The sequence below is a fragment of the Chanos chanos genome, chromosome 15 (assembly GCF_902362185.1).
Source record: "Chanos chanos chromosome 15, fChaCha1.1, whole genome shotgun sequence".
NCBI classification, from domain to species: domain Eukaryota; kingdom Metazoa; phylum Chordata; class Actinopteri; order Gonorynchiformes; family Chanidae; genus Chanos; species Chanos chanos.
In genome coordinates, this window is record NC_044509.1 from 16,889,312 (window position 1) to 16,901,971 (window position 12,660).

At 44.7% G+C, this 12,660-nt stretch overlaps 1 protein-coding gene across 1 annotated transcript in view; it reads right to left on the reverse strand.

Annotated features, from left to right (window-relative positions):
* nf1b (neurofibromin 1b) overlaps nucleotides 1-12,660 on the reverse strand; it is a 73,122-nt gene that overhangs the window by 52,896 nt on the left and 7,566 nt on the right. Inside the window, exons 4-20 of the mRNA XM_030792369.1 lie at nucleotides 11,152-11,342; nucleotides 8,264-8,370; nucleotides 7,949-8,016; nucleotides 7,645-7,720; nucleotides 7,191-7,348; nucleotides 6,926-7,099; nucleotides 6,269-6,397; nucleotides 5,926-6,000; nucleotides 5,119-5,250; nucleotides 3,485-3,619; nucleotides 2,929-3,042; nucleotides 2,734-2,813; nucleotides 2,519-2,642; nucleotides 1,910-2,156; nucleotides 1,624-1,697; nucleotides 695-778; nucleotides 24-365 (exon numbers count right to left, since the gene is read on the reverse strand). Of these exons, the coding sequence (XP_030648229.1) occupies nucleotides 24-365; nucleotides 695-778; nucleotides 1,624-1,697; nucleotides 1,910-2,156; nucleotides 2,519-2,642; nucleotides 2,734-2,813; nucleotides 2,929-3,042; nucleotides 3,485-3,619; nucleotides 5,119-5,250; nucleotides 5,926-6,000; nucleotides 6,269-6,397; nucleotides 6,926-7,099; nucleotides 7,191-7,348; nucleotides 7,645-7,720; nucleotides 7,949-8,016; nucleotides 8,264-8,370; nucleotides 11,152-11,342 (2,310 nt within the window). The remainder of the gene's footprint in view (nucleotides 1-23; nucleotides 366-694; nucleotides 779-1,623; nucleotides 1,698-1,909; nucleotides 2,157-2,518; nucleotides 2,643-2,733; nucleotides 2,814-2,928; nucleotides 3,043-3,484; nucleotides 3,620-5,118; nucleotides 5,251-5,925; nucleotides 6,001-6,268; nucleotides 6,398-6,925; nucleotides 7,100-7,190; nucleotides 7,349-7,644; nucleotides 7,721-7,948; nucleotides 8,017-8,263; nucleotides 8,371-11,151; nucleotides 11,343-12,660) is intronic.

Below are 12,660 nucleotides of genomic sequence, written 5' to 3' on the forward strand. Positions count from 1 at the left end.
GGGTTCTGGAGGATGGAGATTACCGGGCCCTGTGCATCGAAGAAGCAGCTGATCCTGTTCTTCAACTTGTTGAAAAGCATAGGGTAAAGAGCAGGGCTGAGCTCCAGCCCAACCAGGTCTTTGACGTTGGTCCGGATCTGAACGCCCTTTTCGTGGTTGCAGACCATGAGTGAGAGGAGCCGGTCCAGGAACTTGCTGAGAGGCGTCTCTGGGTTCCCCTCACAGGATCCCATGGAGATCATGGAGCCTTTTCGCTCGCTCAGCGGGCCCATTGGGGGGCTGTATGTGGCCAGGCCAGGAACACTACGCTGTTGCAGACACACCCCGCCCAGTGCACACAGGAACCCCGTCATATAGATCCATTCCTGTGAGAGAGCAGACAAGGATAAGACTGGTAGAGCACATATGGAACTTAAAAGAAATCATAGGTTAAACACAGCCCTATTTCAGTAAATTATGATTAATACGACATCTGGCCACTGCTACACTTTTTGTGGACACATTCACTATGAATTTCCTACTCATTCAGTGCAGGTGAGTTCAAAGCAGTGCTGTATATTCTCAAGACACACAACCTGGGATTTACCGCTTTTAAACTACCTACAATAACGTAGTTAAGACCTAATGGAGCATCTGTATGTCACAGCTGCGGTTGTATGTATCAAGTACCTAACACTGTCAGGACTGTACTTACTTGGCCATCCTCTAGCTTTGTTTTCGGATGGTTCAGGATTAATTTGGTGGCGTGCTCCCATTTGGCATGGGTGTCCTCCCAGGCCTATGGTAACACATGGGAAACACTGGCTTACACTAGTACCTTGGTAATTTTAAGTTCAATATTCAAACATACACAAATAAAGAACACAGAGATTACTGATCATATCAATACTAAGATCATCACTGGGAACGTTCTCAAACAGGTAGAGTTTTATGGTTTTTCTTTGCCTGTCACCACATTCCTACAGTCAAACACCGTCAGAGGATTTGCATTGGCATATGGACAAACAAACATTTCGTATTTGCATCAGCCTTTGGTAAACATATACAATTCCCGGATGCAAAGCAGTACAAATGACAAAATTATGCGCTGAGGTCAAACAAAACAAAGGCGAAGTGAGGTCTGTGCAATGAACTGAACAGTGAGAAATATCCAAGCACTAAAGTAAGACATTGGTGCACCAGTAATGCACGGACTTCATCATATCACAATATTAAGACTCTCCGGAAAGCTTTGTTTGGTCATCTCCAATATGTTGGATTAGGGTTTCGTAGCTAAATTGACCAGGAGGGTAGATCTCCAGGAGGAGGTCTGCCGGTCCTGGTCTTTATAGTGCTATACTGATGAAAATGTCATGATTTAAATTAAAAAAAAAAAAAAAAAAGAATTTGCTGCTGTCAAAGGAAAATGTGTCACAAACATAGTGTACTCTACTCCACTATTTTTTGTTTCTTTCATTCATTCATTCTTTTTTTTATTTTTTTTTTGAAAAGTCAGATGTACAAAGCTAGTGGAAATTCATTGTGCACATGAAAAATCATCCAGTAAATGACAATATCTTGTCAGAATATCATGATATGGGCCCAACCCACACTGAAGATGTTTGTGTGGGTGATATTTCTAACCTCTGTGTTTCCTGGAGTGGGATGTTCTATCCTCCTGAGCAAGGCCATTATTCTCTTCTGTAGTGCTGAACGGCCTGGAATGAACACACACACACACACGTCAGACAGACAGCAACTACAGGTTACTGGTATTTCTTCTGTTCTTGTTGCCCTCTGGTGGAATAACATGCAAAAATACTAGATCTGAAAAACCTGATGGTTTCTTTACACTTGTCCTCCACAAACTAAAAAAAAAAAACACACTGGAGAAGAAGTGCAAAGACAGACTAGGGTTACTGGATGACACCTGTAGACATCATGTTGCTGACGGAGGCAAACTCCATGAAGGTGTTGTAGTTGGGGAGGATGCTCTGGACGGGGACTTCATCCACGCTGCAGCGGATGTCAGCCTCCTCAGAGAGGTGGCGAAAGCAGGACATGGCTACGAGGACAGCCTCCATGTCTGGGCTCCAGAGGAACATGTAGAGACAGACCTCCAGCTTGGTCTGAGCTTGTCTGCAGATAGGGATGGCACAGCCTGTGGTGGCACGCTCCTACAGGGAGAATGTGGAATTAATCAACACAGGAAAAGGCCAGAGACAAGTCCCAGAACCTGTTCTGTTGTCCTACTGGTTTTCATAGCAATTAACCACTGTGGTTATCTGACTGACTAAAGAAAGCATGCATGTGTTCCACTCAGCAGCTAGTTACAAAGTGAGGGCAAAAAAACAGGGACCTGGCAGACCAGACTGGATGCTCTTTAAGGAGACTAACTCCCAACCGGAACAGCTTGTGTCCTACATGCAGCTCTTCTGCTACTGGATTTTTATAAGGCCAAAGCAGGGGCATATACAAATTTGATGGTAAAAGCAAAGGGGGTCCACAGATCTTCAGAAGTCATCAACCACTTATTCACCTTATTCCTGAGGAGAAATTTGTTCCTGCAGATAAGAATTTCTCGCAGCCACTTCAGGATCTCTGTGCTGTTGATCATCTGATGGCCAGTCAACTTCTTGCAGATGAAGGAAAGAACCTGAGAACTGGAGAGAATCCACCAATCAGAACAAAGTCAAAAACAGAGCTGATCCTGAGGCCGTGTGTTCTGACCAGTCATAAACAGTCTCACTCTACCTGATGTCCCAGAAGGTCTCCATTGGAGCATCTGGATTCCACAGCTCAATGATTTCTGGTTGGTGGAGCACCAGCAGAGCCTGACATTAGTTAAATGAGTTGATCAGTCAAAGGTAGTGAACAGGATTGCAGAATGTGCAATTATGGGCAGATAAGTGGAGGAGAAAAGAGAGTAGAGGAAAGGACAAGCTTCACCTCCATGGCCTCCTGGGAAATATCTCCCATGTTGACGAGAGGCACCAACTGTACCAATCCCGTGATGAGCTCCACCGTGCTACTCTGGATCTCCTGACCTTGTTTACCTGGGTTCTAACACACACACACACACACAAGCAAAATCAAAAATCGGCAGGATTACCCTAGATCGGTCTCTGGCTAAAGTTAGTTCTCTGCATAATCCCACATAATACAGGAAGAACGTGTCTCATATAATCCAACTTAATACAGGAATAACGTGTCTTGAATCAGGATTGGGATGTAAAGGATCAGTTCAGGTAAGAGTATGTTCATTAACATCTCCAAACAATCAGCCTTCAAGTGTTTAAGCATGTGTAAATCTTACTGAAAATACTGAATGGATGCATAATTGAGATCTACAGGGTATGGCAGTCAATTGGATTTCACGTATTTTGCTTTTGCTGTCATGATTTTATGCCAGTGTATTCCCAGAGTATTTATGATTCGTCACTGTTAAGGCTTTCGTAATGAAACATTTCTGCATGCATTGCTTGGCACTAGCATGAGCACTTACATGCAGCATCAGTTTGGGATCAGCGTGAATGAGCTTGACCAGAGCCAACAACAGGTACTTATGACTCCTGGTGTCCAGGTCTGTGGTCTTCTCCTTAAACTTTAGACTGGTCATCTTCTCTTTGAACGTCAGGCTCTGAAAGAGAAAAAGTGAGACAGAGATGAGAATTGGTTCTGCGTGTGAAATCAGCATTAGAAAAGGTGAAAAAATTCACTGGGAAAGGCAGGAAATCATCTGGTCACAGGACTGAAGGAGAAAGGGGAAAAAAAAGAGAGAAAGGTAACGGCAGGTGCACGCTGGGAACCATAGCCTTAGGAATCAGAGTCACTTTTGTCCAGAGAGAGAGAGAGGGAGAGAAATCCTGATACACCAGAGATGAGGATTTCACAGAGATTTTTTAAGGGACATAAAGTGACTGCTTAAAATCTAAACAATGCATCTGTGAGAGTGAATGAGAACACAGGAAAGAACTGACCAAAGATGTCAGGACTGCAACATCTCTGCAAAGCTTCTTCAGAGTTGAACAAGCCTTGGACAGACTAGTGATATATCTCTCAAAACATTTTCACAGGACACCCAACTGTAATGTCTGACACAGGGGCAGGTTACAATGATGTGACATGACTTCAGAAGACCTCAGGTTACCGTGACATCTAACATATCTGAGAGTGGACAAACTACTGTGATGTCTGACATGCAGTTTTAAAATGTAGCTCCAGGGATACATTATCAAATCACGGCAGACTTTGCACCCGTTGAGTGATGACTGGGAACAGTGGAGCATAACTGGTTTGACTAGAGAGAGTCTTGGACAAATGAAAGGTGGTATGGCAGTGGTTGGTCTCCACAACTGGATTAGAAAAACTCTACAGAAAACATTGCTGTCAGTGACAACCAGAACCGACCCTCTTAGGTCACGTGAAAAGCCACATCTACTCAAAGTCTTCCAAAAGATCCAGATACTGAGGAGAAATCTCCAAGCCTTGAGCAGAACTGGTCATATGTTTAAACGTACCTGCATACACACGCATTCAGATAAGAAGTAGGTCTCTAAGGTGGTTTAGCTGAGCACAGCACAGTAGAAGAAGAGTGGGATGACTCTCTTTTCTGGGAGGACAGTGACAGAGGCCAGGACGGGGCGAGGCATGTTTGGGCAGAGGCCAGGAAGGGGTGAGGCATAATTGGGCAGGGTGGAGTGAGGAGAGTCAGACAGTCATACTTACAGCGACAGAGGCCCACTGCCAAGCAAAACAGTGACTGGTTGGCACCTGATCGTGAGAGCCCCCGCAGCCAAAATATTTAAAAAAAAAAATTTAAAAGACAGGCAAAGAAAGAGGGGAGAAAAAAACAAAACAGAGAAGCAAAGAAAAATAAAGAAGCAGAGGACAAAAGCATCGCCATTGTCAGTGTTAGAAGAGAGCAGCTGCCTGTCCTTCACCTTCATGAGACGACATCCACACGCACAAAATGTAAGACAAGATGACAAACACTCTCTCAAACACACATCTTCTCTGTCCTGCTTGCAGGTACATACCCAGAAGTCAAATGTGATGTAGACAAAGCAGGGAAAAGGTTGTGTTCACAGACCCACAGAGGGCACACAGTCATATGTGTGTGTGTTTTGTGTTGTTTACCGGGGTCAGACGCAGGGGGGCGTGGGTGCCACAACCTTGCATGACAGGGCGAAGTGTCTCTGAGAACATGGTGCGCAGTTCGCTGGAGTAACAGTAAACCGCATCGATCTTCGGCCACCAGTCCAGTGGAGACTGCAATGGGAGAACACACACTTACCTATGGACCTACGTATTGCATACAGAGCCAATGAGTTAGAAATGTAGTTTCACATTTCCAGACACTGAAGTGTCTGCAGTAGGACTGTCTCTGCGGAGGGCAGATAATTTGGTGAGAACCCTACAGCCCTGGAGAAACCTGGAGTTAAGAGCCTTGCTCAGGGGCACTGGGTAGAGATGTCAGAACCAGTGGGTCCCCAGTATAGAGTAAATATGTCAGTGGGCCTTGTCTGGCATTTACATGCCAAGTAGCCCAAATTCATCTACTACTGTCCAGACCCTGGGTGGGAAACAGACACTGAAATCTCATGTCACTGAGTGTCTTAGAGAGTGTGCTGCTGAAGTAGAGAGTATCTCATCATTTTCTGTCACAGACTGGAAATACATCTCCCCGGGATATATGTCAACATCTCCAGCCAATCATTCTTCATTAACGTCCCTTGTCTCTTAATCCCTAACACTCAACATAAATAAAAAAAAAAAAAATAGTATGCACCTTTGGCAATCACTAGTGGAAGTTTTTCTGTTAAAAGGTTCGGTGCTATGATGAGGACAGATTGGCGCTTTCCTGCTCCATGCAAACGCAATCATTGCCAGCTTCCAAACCAACAAAACTGTATTGCTAATGGATTCTATCAAGGGTGCACTCACGTTGGTGATAATTCTGTGCAGAGAGTTGACCAGGACAAAGTGGAAAGTGGGTGGAGAAGACTGAGCCAAACAGACCTGGAGAAAGAAAGGAGAGATTTCTGCATGAGCCTCTGCAAATTCTTCAGTCCTGTCACACATACATCTAAGGGGGTGGCCTTTTGCAGTCTTTTCTCTATGGAGCATCACAAAAGCATAAAACAGCAATGCCTAGCAAAAACATCTATGTTAGCAAAAGCAGACAGGATGTTTTACTTCTGACACTGTGCACACCACCTAAAAATAATCTGTTAGTTGATGTGTCCTGTTAGATGAACTCTTGGCTTCCTGTTAGATGAACTCTTACCTTGAACTGCTGGTTGTTGTGCGGGTTAATGCGAAAACAGGAGACAAAACAGTCGATCATGAGATCTACGTCTGCACTCTGACTGCCTGCTCCCCGAGAGAAGGGCTTCGTCGGGTTGAAGAGCAGTGCCTGGTGGGCAAGAGGGAAAGACCAAATATGGAGAAGGGGGAGTTCATCAGCTGGGTGATTTTTGTAACAACAGATCTGAAATTGACTTGCTGCTCCGTCCTGTGTGAATGAATATGAACAATATCAGCCAGACTAAGCGTGCCATAGGCGATCCTGCGCCCGCCAGGAAAGCATATATGGGAATTCAGTTTCCAGACCGCCATGACTGGGAAGGACATGGTAAAACTATGCACTATTTTCAATGCATTTTATTGGTGAAAATTAGTGATTTTTCTGAAAAAACGTTTTTGCAGTGTTTCCTGAAAAACCCTACCTGAGGTAGAAGCATGTTTTAATGGGCCTATATCTGGAAACAGAACTAACTTTTATTTTAATATGAGCCTTGTTTTAATGCCAAAGGGATCACACCAAATCAGAAGCACTTTGGATAATTCTCATCATCATCCACACCAACTGTCAGAAAGGTGTTAGCTAATATTAGGTTTAGAATAGGAAATGTTCCAACTTTGGCAATGGGAGACAACTGACCTTCAGGTCCAACACTATGGACTGTACCAACAGGAAGATCCCGGAATGGTCCTCCCAGTTGATGTATGTGGAGGCCTTGCACAGTTTGACACAGGCAATAGCTGCACTCTCTGTCAGCTGTTTGCTGCTGGCATGACCAGACAAAGCCTTCCGCAGGTTCTCCAGAAACTGTTTCTGAAAGCAGGAAGTCCAGTCATACTATTAAGCATCTCACCTGCAAGTGATTGTCTGTGTGTAAGTGTGTAAGTGTATCTCTGTCTCTCACCTTGTTGACCTTGGTATCTTCCACAGTGTCTTTGGGCAGATCCTGTGTGATGTCAGGGCAGAGGATGAGGAGGATAATCTGGAGGGGCCAGACAGCAGCCTTCCTCTTCGCACTCTCCGCAAAGCTGTCCACCAAATCAAACAACTTCTCAGCACAGTCTGGGTAAAAACAAAAAAAAACAAGTTTCTCTCATTCTGCACAGTCAATGCCTAATTCAGCTCATGTAACATGTTCATGTCATGTAACAATTTGCACGTGTGTATGTGTGTGCATGTGTATGTATCTAGCATCCTGGACTATCACTTTTTTCATAATATTCACATTTCAAAGGCTTCTAGCTGCTCTGCATTGCACCATACACATTTCCTTTTTCACAAAGCCATACTTTAAAGCTTTTACAATGCAGTGAACAGGGGCTGAGTTTTAATGCTGAACTTGTCTTTCCCATACCCACCAGCCATGTCTGTTTGTGGTCTCTGATACAACATGGTAAACTCATCCGGATAGTTCTCAACCCAGTTCCAGAAGGCCTGCAGACAGACACACAGACAGCAAAAGTCACATTAAAACCACAATGTCAACCATTAAAAACGACTGTACAAGTGCACATCCAGGAGTCCTTTGTGACATACTACCTAGAAAGACCAGACGGTGGCAGCAGTGAGCTCTGCATGACAAAACGTCCATCAAACAAAAACACAAACATACACATGCATAAGCACACACCCAGACATAGTTTGGCACATACACACACTGACCTTCTCCAGACTGTTGATAACACTCAGCTGGGCAGGTTTCTTGAGAGCTTTGAATTTGAACACTGTCTCTGCAGGAACAAAACACAACAGAATGCCAGTGAGTTTACACATTCCCACGCTACATAACTATCACACTTACATCATGCAGACGAATGGCACTTCCTCATGAAGCCTACACACTTCCTCCACAGGGGCATTGTTTACCATAAGAGAGAGCATCCATGGTAAATATCAGTTTTACATTCCCCTGTACTTCTGCAAGTCAGTCGCATTAAGCCGGCAGTACTGGTGAGGTGTGCGTCTGTGGGAACAAACCTTGCAGGAGGCGTTTGAGTTTGGAGCAGTCTACGTTAATGTACTGAATCAGCTCAATGTCATGGACGTCCACGTTGTCCTCGGAACACACCGTCAGCTCCTGCAGCCTGGGAGATATCAACGTCTTAAGAATGCATAACACGCTGTACATTTCCAACACAAACAGAAAAACTTAACACACACCATAGAGTTAAAACCCTAATGCAACAACCAAGCACACACCATACATTTAAAACACTGAGCACACACTGTATATTTAAAACACTGAGCACACACTGTATATTTAGACTTACGCAGGTTAATGTGAGATGCAACCATCCTTTCATAAGAACACGTGAGCATGTGCGGCAGCACTGACATAGACAACCCTAATCATCCCTGGATCAGATTTAAACCTGGTTTCTGCTTGTATATTTCCTTGTCCCTGCCTTGTCCATTCATACACAGCATGCCATTACCATTGTGAACACAGGGTGGCAGTGTAGCAGACCTCACTCAGAGTCCCTCCCTGTTTCGCCAGTCATTCAGTCTCTGTTTGTTTGACCAAGCGTGGTCCCTCTAGGCAAAATTTTCAGCAGGGGCGTGTAACGTAACCAGAGAGTCTCTACACCCCATGGTTATCCATAAGCTACCATGTGCATCTCAGCATGGGTACAGTTAAACATTGTCATGCGTCCCAGACTTTTGAAACGTTACCCCATGACAATGGACAAACGAACAAGCCCCAGTGAGAAATGTATAACATCCAGTCATTGGTTAATTCAGTTTCTGTATGATCCATATAATGGAATATGTCAACTTTAAATTTGAATCATCCATCTATTGCATCATTTGCTAACATTCATTTACCCTTTCACTAGGTGACCACACCCAAAACCTACTGAATTGGGCAAAAATGTATCAAGAGTCTACGAGTAACCCAGGATCAGTTCCCCTTGTCCTTTATTCATTTTTATTATTAGGACTATGAAAGGCATAAAGTGATCCTAGATCAGCACTGTTATTTCGAGAAATTTAATACACACAACTGCAAAGCCCAGAGGACAGATCAAATGAGGATGAGGAGCTAAAACCAGTGTGGCCAATCTGGATCTGGGCCAACTAGTCTGAAGTTCTGTGGGGCTTTCTGAGCGAGACCGACCTGACTGAAGCTGGACCGACTGAGCAGCGTTTTAACGTTAAGAGCCCCGAGGAGGAGGAAGAGGAAGAGACATTTGAGAGCGGTCAAAGTGAACTCGCCCACTCACTGACAGACAGGCTCTTGTTTTAAACAGTAGCCATCACTTGACTTCCACCAGAGCTAGCTTAGTTACTCTGTGACCAGACTGGGCTTAATAGGCCCTTACAAACACATGCCTGTCCCCCAGCCAAAGGAGCAAGGCTGACAGAGACACTCTCTCTCTCTCTCTCCCTCTCCCCCCTGCAAATAATTCATAACTTTTAGCTGTTAACCAGTTTATGAAACATTACCTTTGCCACTGACACATACAAGTCTCCCCTTGCAAACGTGTGTGCATGCATGCGTGCACGCCCGCCCACACACACACACACACACACACACACACACACACACGTCTGTGGTAGCACACAGATGTCGGCATGTCCTCCCCACACACACACACAGATTCATACTGGTGCATGTGGAACATAGAGACTTCCCTCCTTGTGCTTAAAACAAAGCCTTTCTTTAAGTGTGTGTGTGTGTGTGTGTCAAGCGTAGGCGCTTCACGGTCCCCTCTCTCCCTCCTTCTTTCCATCCATCCATCCCTCCCTAGTGCCCGTGCACTTCCTCTCCAAATTTCTACCTCCCTCTCTCTTTCAGTCTGTTCTTATCCTGCACATTTCTCGCTTAGTTCTACCTTTCCACTCGTCTTTTTTTCTCATTACACACTCAGTGAAACGGTTGAAGTTGAAAGTGTAGAGAATTGAGGGAAAAGCTGTGATACCAAAGAAAGGACGAAGGTGATGACGCTCTGATCTGACATTCCCCCTGACAGTGACAGTGCATTACACTGGGCTTTTAGGACCAGACACAGATGCATTTATAGTAGAGTAAAGCAAGATAGGGTAGAAAATAAATGTATTTACTGTGTTCAAGTCTGCGTAAACCTATTGTGCAAGACACTTAATGTCAATGGTACAATGAAACTGACAGACTCTTGAACGATGTAACGACTAACTGTAGCAGTAAACTCAAAATGCATTATACGTATACTCAGTAGAGTGTGTAGCTTCATATTTTGGACTCTGCAAATTCAGACTTGCAGTAAAGTCCCTCTTGTTTCTGTCCTGGTCCTCTTCCATGGCTCCTTCAGCCTGAGTTCCTCTCCACTACAGTTACTAAAATTCTAATAGGACAGAATGTGTTGGATCAGTACCAAAACACCCATCACATGAATGTCTTACGGAGTCTTCGTCAAAACTGCCACTGATGTGGTTAATAAAGAGAACGAGGACACAGGGAAAGGAAGCAGTGAAGAAAACTGGGACAGGGCCGAGTCACTCAGATACTTCACATACTTATTTGATCCGGGTCTGCTGAGCCTCAGGGACACCAGAGAGGTTAAAACCAGGGCAGCTGGCCTACTCTGCCACACATATTTGTCATATCATGGATCGGTATGGTCCATAGTCGTAAATCAAACAAAAACGGCCATGTTCTGTGGCCTGTGTTTTTGAGTAGCTGTGTCCCATCAAGTCCATCTTGGGGAAGGTCTCTGCTGATCTCAATCACATTTAACCGTCTAAACCATGACATGCTACACAAACTTCATTAAAATACAGCTTGACGAAGCATGGCTTAGCTTTGCCTCCCTGTATCTCAAAGATGGAAGTTCTTTGTGTGTGTGTGTGTGTGTGTGTGTGTGTGTGTGTGTGTGTGTGTGTACCTGGTAGAAATGCGACTGAAGACAGCGTTGAAGTTGTTGCAGCTGAGGGAGAAGAGGACGCCTGAGGCAGAGTTGCGGAGCTCAGCGGCATGATGGTGGCCCTCCCGGTACGTGTGGATAAAGTGACAGATCTCAGGCAGTAGCTGCTTCACCAGCATGGTCTCATCCAGGCGCATACTGTCTTTGGGTTGCTGGAGTGAGACAGAGTCAGACACTGAAGTACTGACAGCTCAAACACTGATGTGTTACAGATGTCAATGAACATACACCCAGTGTGTGTGTATGAGAAAATAAGAGATAGATAGATAGATAAATAAATACATAGAGTGAGAGAGAGAATGGGAATTTATATTTGACGTGAAGTCACCAGAATGAAACTTATTACTGTTTAGATTTGTTTCCACTCTTTTTTTCTTCCGCTTTGATTGTAACTGTCATTATTTTGCAACAGCTGTAATCTCAGTTTGTCACTTTTCTCCCCCGTTACGTACATCTTCACATTACTGTTATAGATCTGCTCACCTATGTACAGTTCTGCCCGGTTAACTCTAAACTGCTTCTGCACTTGGCGATACTTTGAGTCTGAACAGCCGCACCAATAAAGCACTCCAAACTTGAACTCGCAGGAGAAAGAGAAAAAGGGAGAGAGAGAGGTCCACTACAAACAGTGGACACCCAGTTGCCAGCACAGCCTGGGCTCATCGAGGGAGATTAGTTCTTGGGCTGAGGACCAAGAAGCCTGCACAGAGAGCAGTCAGGCCACAGTCACACGATCTTCTCACACAAATGTGCCATTAGAGAGGCAGAGGAGCCCAGCTACACTGTGCCATGCGAACACAGGCAAAACAAACACACTGCCCTGTTTTGTTCTGGTCTGGCTGTTTTTAGCAGCTGAGTGTGACTGTGCGGGTTTTTAAAAATCGACAGAGAGGATCCAAATGGGAGGAACTGAACCCTCATCCCTCAGGGGAAGCGAGGAAGATGAGGGCAGGGATTCAGAAGAAATGCAATCACACGCTCTACACTTCTCTTATTCTAGGCACAATTGACTCTTTGACTTTACCATACATTTAACCAACAAACTATAATTTGTGCATCTGCAGATTATACATTCACAAATACAGAGGGGAAGAACAAGAGAGACGAGGAGAGAGAGAGAAAGAAAAGGGGGAGAGATTGTAAGAGCGAGAAGGAGAGCGAGAGAAAGTCTGGGACCACAGTGGACTTCTCTCAACCTTTGGCTTTGTTGGAGTCTCTCTTTTTCCAGTCTGTGGAAAAGTTTGGCCAATCGGGACTCATTTGCTGCATAACTTTGCTTTGGGTTTACACACGGCACATTCCAGCCCCTCGCACAGCCTTAAAATAATGCCGTAAATTTGGAGTGTGCGAACAGGGCTGGGCAGAGATTACTAAACATTATCCAGACTAATGATTCTACCTGCTGGATATATGATTGCACAACAGGACAGAGGGCAGTCGGACAGTGCTTTGAGAGATGAGGCCCAGCCT